This window comes from Osmerus eperlanus, chromosome 9, assembly GCF_963692335.1.
Source record: "Osmerus eperlanus chromosome 9, fOsmEpe2.1, whole genome shotgun sequence".
NCBI lineage: Eukaryota > Metazoa > Chordata > Actinopteri > Osmeriformes > Osmeridae > Osmerus > Osmerus eperlanus.
The window spans coordinates 16,436,070-16,459,192 of NC_085026.1; the positions used below are offsets into that span (position 1 = coordinate 16,436,070).

At 47.2% G+C, this 23,123-nt stretch overlaps 3 protein-coding genes across 12 annotated transcripts in view; 2 read left to right on the plus strand and 1 right to left on the minus strand.

Annotated features, from left to right (window-relative positions):
- Positions 1-8,278, minus strand: part of LOC134026676 (BTB/POZ domain-containing protein 7-like) — a 17,583-nt gene extending 9,305 nt beyond the window's left edge. Inside the window, exons 1-3 of the mRNA XM_062469568.1 lie at positions 7,973-8,278; positions 2,505-2,737; positions 8-588 (exon numbers count right to left, since the gene is read on the minus strand). Of these exons, the coding sequence (XP_062325552.1) occupies positions 8-588; positions 2,505-2,586 (663 nt within the window). The 5' untranslated portion in view covers positions 2,587-2,737; positions 7,973-8,278. The remainder of the gene's footprint in view (positions 1-7; positions 589-2,504; positions 2,738-7,972) is intronic.
- Positions 8,279-9,677: 1,399 nt separating this feature from the next.
- si:dkey-85n7.8 (COX8 domain-containing protein) lies at positions 9,678-11,153 on the plus strand. The gene is made up of 2 exons (XM_062469669.1): positions 9,678-9,939; positions 10,797-11,153. The coding sequence occupies exons 1-2, from the start codon at positions 9,820-9,822 to the stop codon at positions 10,902-10,904; spliced, it is 228 nt and encodes a 75-aa protein (XP_062325653.1). The 5' UTR covers positions 9,678-9,819; the 3' UTR covers positions 10,905-11,153.
- A 706-nt stretch (positions 11,154-11,859) lies between these two features.
- Positions 11,860-23,123, plus strand: part of LOC134026489 (protein unc-79 homolog) — a 39,410-nt gene continuing 28,146 nt past the window's right edge. For 4 of the 10 annotated variants that reach the window (XM_062469295.1, XM_062469297.1, XM_062469298.1 and 1 more), the window contains exons 1-11: positions 11,860-12,178; positions 13,590-13,710; positions 17,695-18,008; positions 18,817-18,987; positions 19,238-19,333; positions 19,494-19,549; positions 19,836-19,965; positions 20,237-20,301; positions 21,159-21,247; positions 21,702-21,742; positions 21,930-21,958. In XM_062469295.1, the coding sequence (XP_062325279.1) occupies positions 12,157-12,178; positions 13,590-13,710; positions 17,695-18,008; positions 18,817-18,987; positions 19,238-19,333; positions 19,494-19,549; positions 19,836-19,965; positions 20,237-20,301; positions 21,159-21,247; positions 21,702-21,742; positions 21,930-21,958 (1,134 nt within the window). In that variant the 5' untranslated portion in view covers positions 11,860-12,156. Of the gene's footprint in view, positions 12,179-13,589; positions 13,711-17,694; positions 18,009-18,816; positions 18,988-19,237; positions 19,334-19,493; positions 19,550-19,835; positions 19,966-20,236; positions 20,302-21,158; positions 21,248-21,701; positions 21,743-21,929; positions 21,959-23,123 lie in introns of those variants that run through there. The other 6 variants (XM_062469301.1, XM_062469302.1, XM_062469304.1 and 3 more) reach the window with 4 other exon arrangements.

Here is a 23,123-nt window from a genome sequence, read left to right on the forward strand (position 1 = left end):
CCAGCACGTCCACGTTCTGCAGCCGGGCGTCCCCCGCCCCGCCCCGCCCCAGCTCGCCCGTGTACAGGTACTGCAGCAGCGCCGAGAACATGGGCACGTCGATGCCCGCTGTCTCGATGTCCATGAGCACCTCGGCCCCGTAGCCGGGCGCCGACGACAGCAGCGTCTTGAAGAAGGGGCAGCGGGCGGCCAGGATGGCGCGGTGGGCTGGGAAGCAGGTGTCCTGGAAGACCAGGTCCACGTCGGTGCAGTACTTGTGCTGATAGAGAGCTGCCAGGTCTCTCTGCAGGCTGGGGGCCTCGGCCCTCGCCAGGCCGGCGTGGAAGCTCAGCTCCTTGAGGGCGGCCGTGCCCTCGTACTCCTCCACCAGGGCGCTGGCGTCGCGGAAGTCCCAGCCCGACAGCAGGTCACGGAGCTGGCGCGCGTGGTCGGCCGAGCGGCCGGACTTGCGGCGCTTGATGAAGCGGCGTTTCAGCGTGGCCAGGCCCAGGCTTTTCTTCTTCCTGTCGGCGGGCCGCTCGGAGCCGTGCTCCAGGCTGTACAGCCTGGCATCCCAGCCATAGCCGTGCTGGGAGTACGACGACGTCCCTGGAACACAGAAGAAGAAGAAGAAGAGGGAGGAGGAGACCGGGAGAGGGTTAGCCGTGCTGGGAGTCAGGTGGCTGAGCGGTTAGGGAATCGGGCTAGCAATCCGAAGGTTGCTGGTTCGATTCCTGGCTGTGTCAAATGTCAAATGACGTTGTGTCCTTGGGCAAGGCACTTCACCCTACTTGTCTCGGGGGGAATGTCCCTGTACTTACTGTAAGTCGCTCTGGATAAGAGCGTCTGCTAAATGACTACATGTAAAACATGGGAGGGAACACACAGATCATGTCAGGAGAGCGGACTCTCACGGGAAGAGGTATATTTAGGGTTGTATAAAACTTGTTCTGGGATGTAACTTAATACACTAGACTCCACTGACACAGCCCGAATCAATTACAGTTAATAGCCCTAAGCTCTGGCTTGAGAGAGGGGACACCTATGTCAGAACAAACTCAGCCAAAAAGAACTTCTCCCTCCTTCTCTTTCTCCCCCCTCTCCCTCCTTCTCTTTCTCCCCCCTCTCCCTCCCTCTCCCTCCGTATGTATCTCTTTCTCTCCCCCCCCCCCTCTTTCTCTCTCACAATCTCTCCCCTGCTTCCAAGCTCTCTCTCTCTTGCTCTCTCTCTCTCTCTCTCTTTCTTGCTCGCTCTCTCTCTTGCTCTCTCTCTCTCTCCCTCTCTTGCTCTCTCTCTCTCTCCCTCTCTTGCTCTCTCTCTCTTGCTCTCTCTCTCTCTCTCTCTTGCTCTCTCTCATCTCTCTTTTTGCTCGCTCTCTCTCCCTCTCTTGCTCTCTCCCCTCTCTCTCCCCCCCTCTCTCTCCTCTCTCTCCCTCTCTCTCTCTCCCCCCCCCTCTCTCCCTCTCTCTCTCTCCCCCCCCTCTCGCCCTCTCGCCCTCTCTCCCCCTCCCCCTCCCCCTCCCCCTCCCCCTCCCCCTCCCCCTCCCCCTCCCCCTCCCCCTCCCCCTCCCTCCCTCCCTCCCTCCCTCTCCCTCTCTCTCTCTCTCTCTCTCTCTCTCTCTCTCTCTCCCTCTCTCTCCCTCTCTCTCCCTCTCCCTCTCCCTCTCCCCTCTCCCTCTCCCTCTCCCTCTCCTCTCCCTCTCCTCTCCCTCTCCCTCCTCCCTCTCCCTCTCCCTCTCCTCTCCCTCTCCCTCTCCCTCTCCCTCTCCCTCTCCCTCTCTCTCTCCCTCTCTCCCTCTCTCCCTCTCTCCCCCCTCTCTCTCTCTCTCTCTCTTCCCTGTAAGCATCCATCAATGTGACCCACATAGTAATCATTCTAATACAGTGAATCATCTTCAGTGTGGGCCAGGCTCACAGCAGCCTACAGAGCCCCCTCTTCCCCTCCACATCCTCCTCCAGCACATCTCGCAAAGCTTACAACTCTCCCTGGAACTTCAGGAAAAGGAATTCCAAACAGGAAGACGGTCACTAAAAGCACTGATTACATTGAAAATACGCCTACAAAAAAATGACAAAAAAAGCTTTCCAGAACATCAGAACGGTTTTAAAGACTCCTTATAAACGTCCTCAAGTCGCTCTGGCCCGCACGAGGGCTCGGCGCTCACAGTCAGAGATGAGAAGCAACACAGACCGCTGGATGGATGACTGGGCTCTTCTCTTTACTCCAGACCAGCCAGAGAAAATAAAACCCCTAATAGAATACAGCTTGAACACTTCCAGACGATCAAACTAGGCACATACGACTTCCATTTCATAAGTAGGAGGGGGGGGACGACTAACTGACAAGACTTCTCCTTGTAAAGCTTGGAACTTCAAATCAGCCCGCCGACTGAAACGCCACATCGAGGGCACAGACCTCAAACCGCTCTGGGAGATGACTTGCTTGGCACACTTCACTACTACACACCTAATCACTATCTAATCCACTTAGCTGCTCAAGTTCACCCCCCGTGCCGAAAACTCACCTATAAATGTGTGCTGTGCCTGCGCCTGCCCCCCCAGACGAGTGGAGCAGGAGTGGGGGGAACTGGAACCGTTGGCCCCCATCCTCTGTGTTCTTCACTTGGAGTCCGTGAGATCCCCTCCCGCCGACTCATCCTGCCCAGGCCTGGAGCTCTGATCCTCAGCTGTCCACCTGCAGGCCCTGAGCCTGGTCCCTCTGGAGCAGCAGGCCACTGCCTCGCCCAGCCTGCCATGACTGGAGGGGAGGGGGGGGAGGAGGGTGGAGGAAGGAAGAGAGGTAGATTTAGAGATATATTTAGATAGAGATAGAGAGATAGATTGAGACAGAGGGATGGATATGGATAGAGGGAGAGATAGAGAGATGAAGATAAAGAGAGACAGAGACCAGGGTACGTTAGCCAGGAGGTGACAGGATTGTTTTTCAACTCTATCAGTGGGAGGATTAGGACATGACTGGATTGATGTGTTTAAATGACCTTGCCCCTCATAACGAACAATCCCAGGGTCAAATCAAATCAAATTTATTTGTATAGCCCTTTTTACACGCAAGCATGTCACAGAGGGCTTCACATATGCCCATAGAACTGCCCCTCAACCAACCTAAACCCTCAAGGAAGACAAGGAAAAACTCCCAAAAAACTCTCAACAGGAGAAAAAAAAAATGGAAGAAACCTTGGAGGAGCAATTCAGAGAGGGATCCCCTCCTCCAGAGACAGTTGGTGGGAGAGAGGAGCAGAACACAGGCTAAACATAGTCATACAGTGTCGATGGGTTTTTAAAACACCAAAATCCATTATTCAACTTTATAGATGTAGGACAGGACCGGGAGACTCGCGACCAGGTCCAGCGTTGGCTGACCGACGACCAGGAAGCTGCAACCGCACGGCAGGACAGTCTGGAACTGTGTACCCTGACGAGCAAACCGGAGGGATTCCTGCAGACTTAATCATTAACTTTCCTTCGTGTGACATTCCTCTTTCGGGAGTCGTATTTGAAGGCGTTTAGACTCCAACAGCACGGCAGGGTGGCTCTGTTCAACAGAGACTTCCTCTGTCAGGCCCTCAGGAAGCGTTGACTGGCGGGCAATAACAAATCTAACGCAGATGTAGGGTGAGTCCTGGGAAGGTGGAGTACAGTCTGTCTACCTGGAAACCAAGCAGGAAGCAAACCTTCCACAAACTGCCTCCCACAGCAGACCCCTCACCCCACTCCCACCCCCACCATGACTCGGCCCACCTTGTACTGTGTCAGTCCGTTCCTCTACCGAAGCCTGTTCAGACCTCCGTCCTGGCTCTCTGAGGGGTTTGTAAAGGCCTGGAACGTGAGGCGAACGACCTTCGTGCGTCAGGTGAGATAGAGAGAACAAGAGAGCAGGAAGGAGGGAGAGACAGAAGGGAGTAGTCCCGCAAAAAAAAAAATGTCACAAACGATTTCTCATCTTTCAATCTAGACTTTGCATGGTTGTGTCACACACACACACACACACACACACACACACAGTTCTGGGAACTACAGCTCCAATGTGACTGAAACAAAGCAGATATCTTGGCTGCCGTTTTCCCCCCCCTATGCTAGTTAATCACTGTGTCTGCCCTCACTGAACTGCACTCTAAGCAGCCTCCCACGGGCATGCAGTCAACCACATGCTCGTATGCCCACACAACTGGAAACCAAACGTTCACACCAGAGAACTCCAGACTCAAATCAAATTTGAGATGATCTACACTTCGTCAGATTGTCGGGAGGCATAAATGCGCCCGGCGGTGCGCAGGGGAAATCATTTTTGGACCACGTCGTCATGGCGAACACGTGAATATTCACAAGGAATCCCAGGAGGCCTGCTGTCTTGTTTACAAAAGAAGGTCCTCAGAGGAGAGGAGTGGAAGACGAGCAACAAAGCGACGTCTCATCAGCCAAACAGCAACCCCCCCCCCCCCCTCCCCGCTGCACGCCAGAACACAAACACACTCCACAGCAAGAACCACAGTTTATATTGCATTCTTCCACTGACAGGATCCTGGAATCATATTTGAAGACAAACCACTTCCTTGAGAAAAGCTGTTCTCACGGTTTAGTGAGAGACACCCAGGCTGTCTCCTACTGATGCTGGGACGGAAGGGGGAGGGGGTTGGGGTAGGTGCGGGGAGGCGACTGCTACAGTGCTGCGTCTGGGTTCAGGGAGAGAAGGGGGAAGTATGAACGTGCAGTCTCGATGGGTGTCGCCACGGTAGCTGGAGAATGTGTCGTTAACGAGAGGTGGCAGGAGAAAGGCTGCATGATGATCCCCCCCACCCATCTATCTCTGCCTAGGGCACACACGCACACACACACACGCACACACACACGCACGCACACACACACACACACGCACACACACATCATCCATCCATCATACCGCGGGATGAAAAGGCAGGATTCCCTTGGTCCATTACCATACAAAATGCTACGCAAAGGAATAGGAACAATGTATTATTCAAGATCTCAGTCAAGTCACTTGATCAATCATTTATGGAGAACTCGTCATCAGTAATGAAAAACAGGAACAAGGAAACTTCAGGCTTCACTCACGTCACGTAACCCACATTTTTCAAACGGTCCAACCCCCTCCTGTGATGCCTTACTCAGATCCACAATGCTGCCTCGCCCCATATCCCCGCCCAGCACAGAAGGCCATTTGCATGTGTTGTGGGATGTGGGAGTTGTATAGGTAAAATATGCAAATGAGTCGTTTTAATGAGTACTGTATACTTAAGATTACCACGTCCTGAGAAACGTAGCTTTTACAAATGTGATATGTTTATTGCTCTGACGCTTCACAAAATCATCCACTCTATGAAGAACATACTGTCACCACTTCATGTACTCAGTCAAGAGTTCTGGAGACTCTACCTGATCCATACGGAACAGCCTTCAATAGATTTGACGGCCAAATTCCATCCTTTCACAGCCATCTCTGTCAGGAGGACAGACCATAATCACTGTGGCCAATCATGGTGTCATTGAAAGAAAGCAGTGGGGGAGGAGAGAGAGAGAGAGAGAGAGAGAGAGAGAGAGAGAGAGAGAGAGAGAGAGAGAGAGAGAGAGAGAGAGAGAGAGGGCGGAAGGCTTATCTTTTGTTATTATTATAGTGAAGATTTTCCATAAAAAGGTTCCACATGGCACGCAGTATCAGTTGATTCAGTATCAGTATCCGCCAGCCAGCTACCCAGACAGCTAGCTAATCAACCAGCCAGCCAGCTACCCAGACAGCTAGCAAATCAACCAGCCAGCCAGCTACCCAGACAGCTAGCAAATCAACCAGCCAGCCAGCTACCCAGACAGCTAGCTAATCAACCAGCCAGTCAGCCAGCCAGCTACCCAGACAGCTAGCTAATCAACCAGCCAGCCAGCTACCCAGACAGCTAGCAAATCAACCAGCCAGCCAGCCTCCTGTTGCCAGCACTAAAACCACCTCCCACCCAGCTGCTGCCCCCCCCCCCCACAAACCTGGCTCAGCAGACAGAGACAGGAAGGTATTTGCACCAATGACACTCTTAATACTAAACTCAGTGACACATCTCAGTTTTCCGTCTCTGACAGGATTCCTTCATTTGATTTAGTTTAAGGATGGCTCGCTTCCAGATCTTCAATGTTCCTTTTTTCCCCTCAGATTTCTGTTCTTTTTTTGTGATTTTTGTTTTGTTTTATTAGAACATGTACTGACTGCATCAATAGATCCTGATCTGGCCTAACAGAACTATGTCCCTTTTATGTCATATAAAACTAAACATCCAGCATTTCATCCTTCACTACAGCTAAGCTGACAATCACACTGGGCACAGGGCAGCCATGAAACAACTAACTTCTGCTTCTCTTTGGCAGATCAGACAAATCAACTGAAGAGAGCAGCTGGCCGTTCAGTTGATTACAGTATCTGCCAGCGAAGCTTCTAGAAGCTATCAGAAAGGCCTCTAAAACATAAGCCCACTGACAGCACATAAAGACTTGGGACACAAAAGGCAGGCCTGCTTGTCACCCTGACTCATAGCAGAGGCTCTGATCACTGTCAATGAAAGGGTGAACCATTCAGCAGCCTGGCATAGCCCAACAAAAAGAGCGGATCCCTTTGGCATAGAAGCCATTAGTGTCTGCATTTTTGTATGCTAAGTTCAAGTATGTTATTTGTTATCCAAGTAAAGCAAGTCAGTGACCCCTTCTCTCAAATGAGGCTGATTAACCAAGCAATGTTCAACAGGAGTGCCTCTGAAAACAAAAGGGAGGGTTGGGAGAGTGTATGCTTTTGAGGGCTGTGTAAACACAGCCTCGGGAAGCCTATTTCTAAAGAGCCATCTTGAACCAGATGGGAGTTTAACAACAATGATTCTACTTCAAGAGCTGATTAGTGAGTTCGCTATACCGCGTGCTAGTTTACCATCATCACGCAGACTGGATTTAACAGCACTTGCGTTTAAGTCAAATTGAAGCTGTTAACTCATCAGAGCCCAAAGACAATATACACACTCTACGTGGTAGTCATGAACTCTGATTATGTACCTAGAGTAATTATGAGTTCCCATGTGTTTTTGCAGCTTTACTCGGTGTCCGAGAGCACACGCTCTCTAATGGCTAGGAAAGCAAAATTATTTAATCTGTCTCTACGTGTAGATTTATAGCGGCAGGCCACAATGGGATCTTATGATTTTAAGAATATTCAAACATGCATCCTGAAAATGTAACCATTGCTACAAAATGGATAACCTGTACAAACAAGCTTAAAAAATAAATAATACACAGTGTGGTCTATATATATTTGAGTTACATTATAATGCCATCTATAATCTTACATTTACAGCAATTAACGATTAATATCAGCGATCGCGGATCTGTGCTCCACCGGTAGAATCTCGCGAACAAGCAGACTGACAGGCTACGCTACATTGTTGCCATAGCGCGAGCCACCGACAACTAATTGATACAGCGGCGATCCAGTTGCAACTAAAAGTAACAATGTCCCTTGGTGTAAAATTCTTCAGTTTTACCAAGGTTGCAGCCAATAGTTGCACGGACTGGGGGTATTCCAATGATGGCCTGTTCTGTGACGTACAAATATAGGTTACAGGACCAAAAGAATGTTGTGCCACGGCTTTTGTTACTGTCGTAAGACATAAGCCGTATGGGGAGCTATTGTCGCCTTTGCTGGCAATCGGACAATTCGATCATCCCAGATGAAAATCTCATTTTAACCACCTCTGTCGTCACACACAAACAGTAACTGTTAAATGAAATGCTTGCGTAGGTTAAACAGTACGATTGTAAAAAATAAAAAAAACACAATGTTAGCTTACAACCCGTAATTACATTCTCTACAGTTGTTGCTGCGCCCGCTCTATGACTTGCTCCTACGAAACCTAACAACTTATTTTCTATGATCTCAATAAGGATGGGACTGTACTTTGCAATGTTTCCAGAAAGGACTCAAAATCGTTTGTACCTTTATAATGTTCAAAGATGCCTCCTCTTCCAAATACAGCGTTTTCCAAACACCCTCTCCTGAAGTTACGATTTCCAAATCTGGGGGGAAATTATTTCAACTCCTTTCTCTCAGCTCAAATCATAACGCATATGTCGACGCCATCTCATATCCACATTGATCCCACATGCTTTTAAAACGACTTGCAACGACTTTGGAGTAATTTCGCTTCTTTCCCCTGAAGAGAACTCGAGACGTGTTTCTTCTTTTTCGCAGCTTAGGTTGCTTGATAGGTTGCTTCTCCCTCATCCAAGCAGCGGCTGGTTGGGTGGTTATTGTGGCCTATCCCGACGCCGTTTGCTGACTGGTTGCTCTGGGATGTGCATTTTGCAGCTTGCGAGCGCCGTCTAGCTGTACACAAAAGTGACAAAATTCAACTTCGGTCAAAAATGGAATTAAGCAGAAACGCAATAATTTTTATGTGAATTAAAGCTTTGAAGTTTGTAAGTATTTCACATCCTCCGTTGTGTAGCCTAGTTTTGACAAAACAATTGACTATTTGTTAACTGTCCGCTGTGTAAAGTATTCAAGCAAGTATGGATCAAGCAAATGTATACTAATATAAAGGTAAAATAATTATTAATAATTATACGTAGTCTAATGCTATTTTTTCACTTTTAACAAAACATATTTTTACCCCTCGCCTGTTTTTGTAAATGTTGTTGTACTTATGTGCTGAGGTTTTTGTCTGTTCCCACACTGTACTCCTCTAGGAGCATTGTCTGGGTGTTGCCTTTTTTCCTCCTCTCTCCTCATGTTTACGTTGTCTTGTCCTGTCTACCCCCTTGTCATATTTGTGTATTAGAAACTGCAAGTGGCAGCTCGGATCTAAGATGGATTCGAGAGACCGCAGATAGAGTGCGGCTAGTTTAGATCAACACTTGTATTATTGTTTGTTGATTTTATGTAAAGCACTTTGAGCTGCAATTCTTGTATGAAAAGTGCTATATAAATAATGTCTTACTTACTTACTTACACCGTAAACCTGTATTTTACAAGACAAAACTACAGCCTAGATTTGGGAAATTTATGGATGGAAAAACCCAAATGTAGTACTAGTATTCTCCAAGTGAGGGCGACAGGTTACAAAAAATGCAATTTTATTTCATTGAATGGGCCTTCTCCAACAGACATCATATTCACATATGTCGAATTGCTAAATTCTTCTAATTTCTACAGCAGAAGACGTCAGTTTGTCTTAAGACCAATTCTCCATGTTTGTACTCAAACTGTGCTGTTTTAACAATACTTTAACAATATACTCCATGGGTAGCTCGTCCTTGCCAATCCCTCCTTGAAACAAATGCCTGGAGAATTACAGCTAAGACTTTGTATTGTTATCTTTCGACTCGTAGATAAGAGTGTTTACAGTATCTAGGCTTCATGTTTACCATCACCTAGACTCATATGAGCAACATCTGTCTAGTAATAGCTAAACCTCGCCCTCTTGCCTTCTTGAGACCTGTGACACATCCTGCTTGCTTCAATGTTGACCTTATTTTCTCTCCCCTCACGTGTCTCCGAGATACTGAGATGCCGTGATTACAGTCCCTGTCACTGCAGAGACCGCCTGGTGACAGAATCCTCCCTCATGTCCCACAGCAGTAGTGTTTTGGCTTCTGATGGTCTCCTAGAAATGACTCCTCCCTGGAAGATCATTATGGGGTGGCCAAAGAAAAACACAGCCTGTCTCAGTCCACTATCTAACAGGATGTTCAAGGAAGTTCCCCCGAGATTTCAAGAGAGTTACTTCTGAGCCAAGAGAGTCGTACATTGATACAGCCACACAGGACCAAGCAAGCAGAGAGATGTTTGCTGTCTGTAGAGGTCCCATTCAAAGCAGGTTCTTAACTCAGATGAAGGCAGTTCTGCAGGACCACAGGTCCAATATCTACAGCAAGCCACCCAAGGATAAGATTGGACCAGGGGTATGAATCAATGTTATTTACTTCTCTGTGATAACTTGTATACTAATATTGTATTAGAAAACACTGAGATTCTAGGTTAAGGGAACGATTCACCTATGTTTTTTTTTCTCCAGTTTGGGACTTGGGTAAATGTTCTGCTCTAGTTTCAGCTCTGGGTTATTCTAGCATACTTGGTGTGTGTGTGAGAGAGAGAGCGAGAGCGAGAGCGAGAGAGAGAGAGAGAGAGAGAGAAAGAGAGAGAGAGAGAGAGAGAGAGAGAGAGAAGGAGAGAGGCAGAGGGAGAAAGAGAGTGATCTGTCAAGAGATATCTTATGTTTTATTTATCTGAAATCTATTAGTTATTGTCGCTAAGCTCTCCCAAATGAGAGAAGAGCTGGGTGAGAAGTGGTGAGGCTGGTGTCATTGCTACCCAGAATCCCTCTGGGTCCTCCACTAGGTTTCATCATTCCTTGTAACCAAAACTGAACCGATGAATTTCATAGCGGCAGGAGTACTGCAGACATCACAAGCCATGCTCACTGCCCTGTGGGAGACAGGTCAACCCGTCCTCCGTGCTGTAAACTGACATGTAACGGAGGTCTGATGGCTGAGCGGTTAGGGAATCGGGCTAGTAATCAGAAGGTTGCCGGTTAGATTCCCGGACGTGCAAAATGGCGTTGTGTCCTTGGGCAAGGCACTTCACCCTACTTGCCTCGGGGAATGTCCCCCGTACTTACTGTAAGTCGCTCTGGATAAGAGCGCCTGCTAAATGTAAATGTAACTTGTTCAGAATCAAACAGAAAGAAAAAGAGATAGAGACATAGAGAGCAAGAACGAGAGGCGCCTTATGATAAATGTTCTTTTTTGATTCCTTACAGCAATCTCTCTTCACATTGTCAGTGTTTGCAGTGGCTCTCCTAACTCCTGCAGGATGGATCATGCATCACATCCCAGCGTACCGCAAACGGCCCCCACAAACACCCTGAGATGGAACCCCACAAAGATATTATTACGATATTTGTAATGATCCATGATGTATCAGGTTATTTGGAAATGTCAAAAATGTGACTTTTTGATTAAGTAAATCTTGATATATTTAACATGGTTTTCTTAAGAATAAAGATGTGTTTGGTTTGATGGCACATGGTGTTGTCAGTTGAGCCCAACTTCTATTTACATCGACAAACCTCTGCAGTAAGAATCACCCAAATGACATAATTAAACATGTTGTATAAATGGTCCATTATTTTTTAAGTATTGGCTGTTTCCGCATGCGATTAATGTGGAAGTGTGGAACACTTCAATGGAATATATGTTTTTTTTTTGAGAAATTGAAAACTAGAAACCAGGGGGGTCAGTTCTGAAGTCTGGAAGCAGGATGTTGTTACTTTATCAGCTGGAGATGGAAAGACACTAGTGGTTCTTGGCACAAACCACAGTCTGCTGGGATGGGCTGCGGTCTCCATGTTCCCTCTGTCCCTCTGTCCCCTTGCTTATCTTTCATCAGAGATGAGTTGAGAGAATTGAAAGAAAAATAGCAATGTGAAGAAAAGTCAAGTCTTTTATAAACATTTAGGCTTTCAACCCGTTTGTGATGGTAGGAAAACAGTAGCTTAGCCCTCCTCCTTCTCAAAATAACAGTTTTAAAACGTACCATCAGTTAGTCGTTTAATATCAGTGATATGAAACTAGATTTTCCTTTAAACGTTTTGTTTATTATATTGCAGACTTCCGTTTTGTCCTTATCTATACTGACAACCATCTGTTGAATGTAAATAGTCCTCTACATGCTTCTAAGGGATCATGAAAATATAATTTGTGTCATTGTGGGCTTGCATCCAGCAATTTCACTTAATGCCCATGTTTTCCCAGACATTTGCGATGTGGAGGAGGGTGTTCAATGCACAGTCTTGAATGACAATGTGTCAAAGCCGGACCAGTCCATTTGAAAAGGTATAGCTGCATGAGACACTGCACTGGTTGCTGATGTTGTCTGACGTTAAGTTTATGTTATCCGACAGCGACACAGAGGGCGAGTACATTTCAATTGAATAGACTTCGAACCTATGAATTCAGTGAGATTGGTCATTACCTGAATTCATGACAACGGTGGTACTAACCCACCCGCGCTTGAGCGCGAGAGGGTTTATTCACTTTTTCAATACTGAAAGGGAAAGACACACCGCAGGGGCGCAAACATTTGACTGTTCGGTTCATGATTCGTGAAGTGTTTCCAAAATGTCTACGAAAGCAGAGCAATGTAAGTACAATTCTACACAATTTACTTATTTTATCTTGCCATTCATAGGAGTAATTTTTCTTACAAGGAATCGAATGAGGAGCCGTCCTTGGTGATGAAACCGCGGTTGCTAAGGCAGGTTGCAACACGTCCTCTCTGCAGAGGATGGCTCGAGGGCTGGTATCGGAGATGCGCTATTTTATAGCGGTGATAAACAAAAAGGGGAAAATCTAATAAGGGGTTTATACGCATAAATTTTTGATTGACATGTTGGAGTCTGGTTGGTGCAGAGAGAAAGATATATTTGTCTCAAGGTCGACCTGACAATTTTTCCACCAAACAACATGGTGGCATTGATGATCAATAATCCGGCTTGTTCACATATTTTGCTTGACATACGAGACTAGTTACCCTCTGAACAGGTGTAAATGCGGTCCTGCTCACGTAAATTACAGTTAAAGCTCACTGATATGAAAAATTCGGTTGTCCAATTTATGACTTCATTTCTTATGTCAACATACTGTTTTATTGTAAATCAGCACCATTTAACTGACATCATGCATTTTTCCTCCCTCATTTACCTCCAAAAAGTGCCTTTAAAGAGTAAAAACGAATACAGTAATTATTACACTCAATACAGTCAATTATACAGTACAGAGCTATTTATATACTGCTGCAAACGACTAGAAATACACTGATGTTGTTCATTATATACAGATGCTGCTGTTACTGCATTATGAGATCAAATACACATTCTCTCTCTCCCTCTTCCCCCCCCCCCCCTCTCTCTCTCTCTCTCTCTCTCTCTCTCTCTCTCTCTCTCTCTCTCTCTCTCTCTCTCTCTCTCTCTCTCTCTCTCTCTCTCTCTCTCTCTCACACACACACACACACACACACACACCCCCCCCCCCACACACACACACACACACACACACACACACACACACACACACAAAGCCTGAGGTTGCTATTGTTATTTTGGAGCTTGTTATTTGCAGGTTCAGAAAGAGCTAAATTATGCCCTGAGTTACCAAATAGCACATGAGGTGACCCACTCTGGAGTCTGTGGTGGCCTATAGCTGCCCAGACCATCTAAAGGTCACCTCAAGTAACACGGACAGGGAAGGTGCCAGGACACAGACCTTCGGGTGGAGTCATATTTACAACTGGATTGTTTTACATATCATATGGAAACAACGTTACATGATGAAATAACTCTGCATGTTCCTGACTACAAGACAGATCAGTACAGAGCAGAGGGACCAATATGGGCCATGTTAGCGCTCACGCCACAAAGTGAACAGCCCTCCTGCTGAAAATGATCAACTCATCGTTTGTTTAAGCAGTCTGTATTGTTTTGAACCAACGCACTGTACATTATTGAGGGTTCATTTGATTATTATTTTGCCACTCTGCTCTTTGTTCCGTTTAGTTGCCTCTAAGATAAGATACTTACAAGAGTATCACAACCGGGTCCAGCATAACATTTACCCTGTGCCCTCCGGAACAGACATCGCAAACACACTGAAATACTTTTCCCAAACCCTGCTCAGGTAAGGACCCTGCGCTGGAACCAACAGGTGAAGTAACACACAGTAGCAAATGTTAGTCCAGTTTATTTGCCAGAGGTAAGGTGACATAGATTATTCTAGTGAATCCTCAGCATACACAGATACAGGTGTAGATGTAGAGGCAGGATATACCTGAAGACAACGCTCTCATGAAGCGGGCTGTACCTGGCTCCATCCTCTGTCATTGTGGGAGTAGAGAAGTCATGTGACTCCCCGACACGCTCGTAAACAATCAACGCACAAAGCTAGATACGGAGGAAAGAATAGATTAGGAGAGATGTCCTGTTAGGGCAGCAGTGTTAATGCTCCTGCCAGATGAGTCCTTCCCCGGGGCGGCCTTCTTTGTTGGTCCCAGAAGGGCTGCTGGGGTTCAGGCCTGGAGGTCGGGAGGTCTGGGCGGCTGGAGGACTGGAGTTCTGGAGGCCTGGAGGTCTGGAGGCCTGGGGGGCTGGAGGTCTGGAGGCCTGGGGGGCTGGAGGCCTGGAGGTCTGGAGGCCTGGAGGTCTGGAGGCCTGGGGTGCTGGAGGTCTGGAGGGCTGGAGGGCTGGGGGGCTGGGGGGCTCTGGGTCATCTGGACAGTGGGTCCCCTGGGTGCTGTGAAAGCATGAGGAGGAAACAGTATGTTCTTCTTAGAACAGGTCAACAAGACAGCCCCGATATGACAGCGCATGAGAAAGAGCAGAACAATCTTTGAGAATGAGCATGGCTTTGATAATATTAGCTATGATGTAAGAAGCTCTTTGGCAGATGATTTTTAGGCAAACAGTGTAGTCAGTAATATGATTCACATAAGACACATTGTCCCAGAGATCTTTTTAGACACAGTCACCAGTGTTGGACATGGTAATCTGCAGGGTTTGGGATTAGGAGAGATAGAACTTTGATGCACCACTTTTACAAAAAATTTAATCCATCACGTCAGCAATTTATTGTGTAACTTATGATGTAACAGAAGTTCATTGTTGTAGAACTACCCTAGATATCTCTAGTTTATCTGAGGGATACCCTGCTAGGAGGCAGACCACCGTATTGTTACAAACCTGGCAACCCATTTGTACTTGGCACAGATGGACCATGACAGAGGCTGCGATTGTGCTTCTCTTTGTCATGGCAGCATGTTAACTCAGATGACAATTTTGTCTCTGAGGCTCAGCCTCGCTCAAGTGTGAAGGGAATAACCCTGTGTGATACTGTAACGTGTGCCTGCTATCTTCCCCCTCGTCTCCCTCTGGAGAGGCACAACAAGCTATGCTGCCTGTGTAGGATGCAGTGCCCAGACTGTGGTATTATTTAGACACCTGTGTTCCACAGACCTGGGGTGAAGAGAGACAACCAGAGAGAGAGAGAGATGGAGAGAAAGAGAGAGAGAGAGAGAGAGAGAGAGAGAGAGAGAGAGAGAGAGAGAGAGAGATGGAGAGAGAGAGAGAGATGAGAGAGAGAGAGACAGAGAGAGAGAGAGACAGAGAGAGAGAGAGAGAGAGAGAGAGAGAGAGAGAGAGAGAGAGAGAGAGAGAGAGATGGAGAGAGAGAGTGAGATGGAGAGAGAGAGACAGAGAGAGAGAGAGAGACAGAGAGAGAGAGAGAGAGAGAGAGAGAGAGAGAGAGAGAGAGAGAGAGAGAGAGAGATGGAGAGAGAGAGAGAGACAGAGAGAGAGAGAGACAGAGAGAGAGAGAGAGAGAGAGAGAGAGAGAGAGAGAGAGAGAGAGAGAGAGAGAGAGAGAGAGAGAGAGCTGGGAGTGGGGGCAGCCAGGGTTGGAGAGTGGAGGGGGCATATGTCAGCTTCCTAGAGAGAGAAAGCCCCGCACTGACAGAAGATGGAGCAGCCACATTCATATTGAATTCATACAGAAGCTTAGGGAGCTAACAATGAAACGTAGTGTTAGACAACAAAGGGACAGACTAACATGTTCAATATAGGCTTTATCTTCATATTTTTTAAAATTATTTATTGCCTCCATAGTGCTAGATTGATCTCCCAGACGTAGCGACACACAAGTCAAACGGCCCAGCTCTCAGACAGGGACTCGCTGTGGCGCTGACCTCACGCCAAACTCTGTCACTCATTAGAGTGGTTGAGGAGGACAAAGATTCAGTCTGACACTGTTCCTGATGCGGTCTCCTCTGAAACTGACCAAGCACGCTCGCGTGGAAAATAAGAGAGCATGAGAATGTGTTTGGCTTGTGTGTTGACTTTGACTGGCCTTGATGAGTTATAGTGAAACACTTGGCCAGTGAATAATGTACACTGAGAGAGCAGACATTTAGATAAGCTGTAATTAGGTAGTAAAGAGAAGCACTTTGATGTTATTTTTATATGTATGTATTCATGTGTCCGTACGTGCATTTTTGTGTACAGTGTGTGTCCTGTGTATTTGTATGTGTGTGTGTGTGAACGTATGTGTGTATCTACATGTATGAACGTGTGAAAATATGTGTGTATATACGTGTGTGTGTGTGTTTGTGTAAGAGTGTGTTCAAATTTAAACTGTTTAATCTATGGAAATTGGGCAGTGGTATAAAGTCATACTCTGCAGGATGTTATTCTCTTTGAAGATAGGCACCATTTGATTTGAGCTCCAATGGTCGCAGCATTTAAAGCAAACATGCTGGCTGAAATCTTACAGAGTATAACTTTCAGGGGATCAGAAAGAGTAGAGGCGTAGATACTGTGTAGTCGGTAGTAGAGTATGATAGAGGTGTATACTATGTTTTCGCACTGAGATCCCCGTACTCACTGACCCTGTAGGGATGCCAGACCAGTCTGAGAGACCTCACCAAAACAACACATCAGCATATCTAATCTGGGCTCTCAGTCTAGTGCCTCCAAATCATTTTACTGATAGAACAGCTTAGTGCTTAACATAATGTGAGGTAAAAGAGCATTGCTCTCTGGCCCCACCTCCTTCCAACCACCCCCACCCCCACCCCCACCTCACACCCCACCCTCCGCCAACCCCTGGCTTCACTCACAGCCAAACTAGACCTTCCTTTTTCTCCTACAATGGAGTTTCTATCCACCTTCCCCTGGGGACAGCAAACACAAAGTCCCCCCTCCCCCCTCCTCTTCCCCCCATTAGCTCACAAACATAACCTTACCGGTCATCTTGTCTAAAACCTATTCCTTTGTCATTATAGTTTTCCCCCTATCGTAGACTAGCTCCTACATTTATGTTAGAGACCTGAATCCATATGCCTGTTGGATCCCATTATGTCTCCTGATGATACTGGTACAGTATCATAACGTGCGCATACAGACATTATTTCTCTGGTGAAATAAACATGTGTTGTGACTCAGGAGTTCTAGGTCTAAAACCTCACACACATGCTTATTACTGGCTGAAGCATGTTTCAAAAGTGTCACCTCTGTATGTTCCTGAACCAGTTTGGTGTCACTCCCATCGCTGACAGCCTCACTAAAGACCGGAAATTACTTCTTGTGAAATATCACGGCCTATTGGCCTCTTCAGGCACCACAGCTGCTGTACTGATTGATTGGAGGAAGGCAGTCATAGAGGGACAATCCCTGCCAGTGTCCCTTTTTTGGAGAAGTATGGGGTTGCCACTGAAAACATGCCATTTTTTATATTTTTGCTCCTTGTCACCAGATACACATGAGATGCAGTGATCATTGCAGTTTTTCGTGAAAAAAAAAGTTTTTTTTTCTTTCTTTTTTTTTCTCCAAGAATACCAAATCGAAAGAGAAAATTTAAAGTCCCACTGAGCTCGTTTAAAAGCAGGGAGAAATTCCCCGTGCCTTAAGTGGAAACACACTGAAAGAGTGAGACACTGCATCCTATGTGGGGTCTATCTGGGTTTGTTTCTTTCTATTTACGCTGTCTCTGTAGCGCCATTTCAATGTAATGTGCTGTTTCTTGTGTCTTTGTTGTCTCTTTTTTTCCCTTGTTCCCCCCTCCCCCCTCCCCCCTCCCCCCTCCCCCCTCCCCCCCCCCCCCACCCCGGAGCAGCATTCTGTCCCGCACAGGCAGGAAGGAGAACCAGGAAGCTTCCAATTTGGCCGTGCCTATGACCATGTGTCTTTTTCCTGTGCCATTCCCACTCACCCCATCTCTAAGACCACAAGTCAGTTCCATCAACCCTACAGTTACTCGCTCCCTCCTTTACAGCGTTCTGCGTGATGCCCCGTCAGACCGCGGGGGGCAGGGGCAGCAAAGTCGGGATGCTCAGCTCTCAGAGTACCCCTCTCTGGACTATCAGGGGCTCTATGTGACCCTGGTGACCCTGCTTGACCTGGTGCCACTGCTGCAGCACGGTCAGCATGGTGAGTGAGCGCAGAGCTCCGCTCTTCCTAAACGCCCATCCTCACAAGCGTCCTGACTGCATGAGTCTGCTGCTTTTCGGGGGGCGTCTTGTGGAAGAAAGAGAGGAGTTCCGCACAGAATCTGAAAAGGGGCTGCATGGGGGGAACTCGCCGGAACCTGCCGACACGCTTGCCTTGTTGATCGGAAATATACCACTCACAACCTTACCGTCCTGCATTTTGTTTGTGATTGCATCCTGTTTAAAACGAGCATGTAAAGTAGTGAAGAAGAAAAATATTGAAAATTGTTCCCAACACTGTGTGACCTGAAGTATCTATGAGCAATACTGACAACAGTTTAGTTATTGATTGCATCGCTGTGTGTTAATCTGTGAATAGTGAGATGTTGAGCATATCTTAGAATATGGTATTCTGGGAATGTTTGCCTCTGTAGTTGACTCCACAGTCAATGCACTTCTCCATGAATATTTTATGAGTGTTAAAAAAAGCTCAAAAACATGAAATCCCATCTTAACTGGAACTCTCCATGTTTCGCTGAGGGCAAACTATCAAAACCACAGTAATGGCTTTTACTGAAACGCCACTGACCTAAACAGAGGCTCATATTTCCAAATACTATCTCAGGAATTTGCTGTACTTTTTTGCAGAATTCTGTATTTTATTTCTTATTCATTCGCAAAGTTTTTATTCTAATATCATGTTATATCTTAGACATGTTCAGTATGCCCAGGTTTGATGTGCGGTACATGTCATTGAATTACTGTCTGTGTGTCTGTCTGTGTCTTTTGCCCTTACCCTTTCTCATCAGATCTGGGACAGTCCATATTTTACACTACCACCTGCCTCCTACCTTTTCTCAGTGACGATATTCTCAGCACTTTGCCCTATACTATGATATCCACTTTAGCTACATTCCCCCCTTTTCTGCACAAAGACATCATTGAGTACCTGAGCACCTCATTCCTTCCTATGGCTATATGTGAGTACAGCGCACTGCGAGCACGGACAACTATGACTAAAGCCAGGTTTTTTGTGTTTTCGCTGGCCCAGGGACGTACTGGTCTTTGAGGTCATTTAAAAAAAATCAGTGTCAAGGATATACCTTTTGTTTGTTTGTTTGTTTAGGATAGCCAAACTGGAGGAGGAGGCAGAAAAGAATCGTTCAGTGTTTTATTTCCATCTCAAAGAGACTGTCGTCTTATCTTGCTATGTCCTCTGCCTGTTTGTAGTGGGTTCGACCCGAAGAGAAGGAGGAGTCCCTGCGTATGTCAATCTGTCTGCCTCCTCAATGCTAATGATTGCTATGCAGTACACCTCAAACCCAGGTAAACCACTCCGCGAGGTCTGCAGCCTGATCTGCCTGCAGCCTGATCTGTCTGCAGTCTGATCTGCCTGCAGCCTGATCTGCCTGCCTGGTGTTCTGTCTGCTAGCTGTGTTCAGGCGACCTGACCTGCCTCTCTGGCATCTCTCTGCTTCCTTCCCAGTCTACCACTGTCAGTTGTTGGAATGTCTAATGAAGCACAAGCAGGAGGTGTGGAAGGTAGGAATTTCATGGAATTTCTTAGGACGTTTCTTATTAGCCAAACTGGTTTGCAGATGCCCGGAGCACTATCAGACGGTACGTTTCAAGGTTGTTTGATTTAACACCAGGAGTGTTTGTGATGATGAGAGTGGACCTGTGTAAACGCCCAACGGGGCGAAAAACAAACGCTCCCCTAGCGTTTGATGAAAGCTGAAATGTGCCGTGGAAACAGGAAGACTTTGTGGGTGGGTGAGGTTTTCGTAACAGGAAGCTCACGGAGGTGAACACTTTGTTTCTGTGTCAGGACCTGCTCTACGTGATCTCCTACGGCCCCTCCCAGGTCAAGCCCCCTGCTGTGCAGATGCTCTTCCACTATTGGCCCAACCTGAAGCCCCCAGGAGCCATCAGTGAATACAGGGGACTGCAGTACACAGGTGGGAGTCAGGGGGGCGGAGTCAGGGGGCGGAGTCAGGGGGCGGAGTGTCCAGGTTGGGCAGTTTTTTGGATTGTGTTATAGTGGTCTTTGTGTTTTCATTTCTTTCATTCTTTCATTCTTTCATTCTTTCTTTCTTTCTTTCTTTCTCTCTCTCTCTCTCTCTCTCTCTCTCTCTCTCTCTCTCTCTCTCTCTCTCTCTCTCTCTCTCTCTCTCTCTTTCCTAAATCATTTTTTCCTTCCTTTTTTCCTCTTCTCGTCCTGGTCCGCAGCCTGGAACCCCATCCACTGCCAACACATCGAGTGTCACAACGCCATCAATAAACCTGCCGTCAAGGTAATCCAAAACCACTCTGGTGCTGTCCACAAGTACGAAAAAAAAACCAGGTTACCCAGTGGTCAATGATACCCTCCGTGGAGTTTAAAAACAAATCCAGCGCCTGAGAAAAAGAATGTGTGCCGAGTTGCCATGGTGAGTTAGAACGTTTAAACGTCTGCTCTTGTGACCACCTGGGTAAATAAAATCAGGCCGTGCTTGAGTGACCATGGCAACAGGCTAACGATGTCACTCAGTCTGCCCTTGCCTGTCTGCTCCGCAGAGCTCCAAACTGAGCAGGAACAGGAGCAGGGCTCGGGACAAGGGCCGGATTTCAATTACCGGGAGTGTGGAGAGGGTGCGGGGGGGCTTAATTGGAAGCGCTGACCCCACGCCGCCCCGGAGGATAGAGCGGCAGTAAGCGGGTGTGGTGAATTACAGAGCACCATCTGAACATGTAGGCCAGCATGGCTGTGCTGTTAGCAGGGCCGTGCACAGATCACAGGCAGCCTAGCAGAGCATATGGATGAAGCCACCCACAGACGCCCACACAGACAGGAAGAAGGGAATCTTACAATAACCGCGTGTCGAATAGTTTGAGTTTGAACCACGAGTGGCAAACATGCAGAGTGTAAACAACGTCAAATGTCTTTGGAACCCTCTTTAGAACCCTCTTTAAAACCTTCTTTCGAACCCTCTTTAGAACCCTCTTTAGAACCCTCTTTAGAACCCTCTTTAGAACCTCTTCGGCGTCTTTAGAACCCGACATTCCATGTAACCGCCGGCGACGCCTCTGCTGTGGTCCAGATCCAGGTGTGCAACCGTTTCTGAGCTTGTCTGTGTGTGTGTTTACCCCCCCCTTGACCCCCCCACCTCAGATGTGCATAGATCCCACCCTCTCCGTTGCCCTTGGAGACAAGCCCCCCCCTCTCTACATCTGTGAAGAGTGCAGCCAAAGAATCGCAGGGTATGTTTTCATCCATCAGCCCTCTCTCTCTCTCTCTCTCTCTCTCTCTCTCTCTCTCTCTCTCTCTCTCTCTCTCTCTCTCTCTCTCTCTCTCCCTTCACCTGCTCCTCTGAACGAGAGTCCGTCCTGAACACGCCTCACCTGCCGCCTCCCCCCCCTCTTCATCCCCCAGGCTGAGCATTTCCATGGTTACGTAATTTCCCTGTGCAGATAATGAGATCATCACTGAACAGAGGATTCACTCATTTCCTTTCACTTGTGGCATGCATGTTGTTGCTGTTTTTCTAAATTTGTCTTTTTTTTCCTGGTATTGTGTTCAACATCTTTTTTGGTCTTGAGGAGGGGTATTTAATGTGAGCTTGTGAGTGGTGCAGATGAATGTATTTACACTCTGAGGAGTTCACAGGAGACTGTGCAAGTATCTGTTTGTTGATCCACTGTTTGACCTTTCCAGAGACCACGCTGAGTGGCTCGTTGATGTTCTTCTGCCCCAAGGTGAGCGCTGGCAAATACCAGAAACAGCCTCTCTTTTCCTCGCAGGCACGCACGCTCACACACACGTGTATTCTCACACACAGATGTACACACACGCTGTACACACACACACACACACAGGTTTCAAGCTGTTTTTGGAACTGTATTCCGCTGTGAATATTCTCCCCCTCTCACCTCGTCTTCACAGCTGAGATTTCGGCTATTTGTCAAAAGAAGGTAAGATCAGGTTTGATGTTGGTGTTGTACATCCATGTTGTCGTCAGCTTCATTGCATTGTGTTCCACGGCCATTTACACACCTATTGATTAGCCTCCAATTGAGCATCGCACTAATGGAGGATCCAGTTCTCAAAGGGCTGTATTCATTACGCCTGTGGGTGGCTTTGCATCTATAACATAGATTCTTTCCTTGAGCCTAACCTCCCTAGACTGTCATGTCAGCTTTCCGCTACACTGTGATTTTTTGGTTTGTTGTGTTGTGTTTGTGGTGTGTGTGCCTCACCTGCTAATCCCAACACACCGCTCATCGACAATAACATCCAGTCATTGATTTTTTTCCTACTGGGCTCCAGTAGCATTTTTCACCTACATGATATCATGTTAGTGAATGACTGCTGTTGTCGTCTCTAATTTAAAGGAGTGAGTCAGTGACTGGCTCTTGAACTTTGGCATTTCAACGCTTCAACATTTCACTAAGAGGTGTTTCAAGAGCCCTTTTTTCGAGTGTGTCTTTGAGACGTCCATTCAGTAGAGCCTTCCTCTGACGGACTACCTGGTTCTAATGGAACTGGCAGTGTGCGATGTTTGTTCCGGAACACAATCCCAAGGGCACCGCGGTTCCCTTCTGGTCTCCACAGAGACACACAGACCTGGTCTGTTGCCGAGGCGAAACAGGTACTGTGTCACTGCCGAGCTGTCGCCTGGGGGTTGTCATGGGAAACAGCTGTCCTCCGTCCTGCAGTTTTAATCCACAGCCTTTGTCCTCACGCAGAAAGCTTTTTAAACTCTTACCTGGCCCGGCGCCAGCTCTCAGCTTACTACCAGCAGGGTCGGTGTCCTGACAGTGAGGTGTGTCTGTCTGTCTGAGCAACGGCAGAAAAGAGAGGACTAGAGTAGTATTCCCCCCCGGTCACACCAGGCAGCAGAAACCCAGAATGCTCTTTCTGAAGTTCATCCCCTCATCAGATCTCTCGCCGAAACAGGAAGTAGATTTTGTACGAGTGCCCTATTCATGTTAATGTGTTTATTCAGCAGATGGTTCAAAAACAACAAAGCAAAGAACAGAGAAGGAGGAGAGCCTCTGACCTGTTGATTAGCAGTCAAGTGCTCTAACCACCGAGCTAGTGCTCTAACCTCCCCTTTTCATCTCCCCTGTACTCTTC

What these genes read in the sequence shown, in the direction of transcription:
- si:dkey-85n7.8 (XM_062469669.1), top strand. Translation starts at nt 9,820, where the DNA reads ATGTTTGCTGTCTGTAGAGGTCCCATTCAAAGCAGGTTCTTAACTCAG. An exon ending in AGGATAAGATTGGACCAGGG is followed by an intron (nt 9,940 to 10,796) that starts GTATGAATCAAT and finishes GATTCCTTACAG; the next exon opens with CAATCTCTCTTCACATTGTC.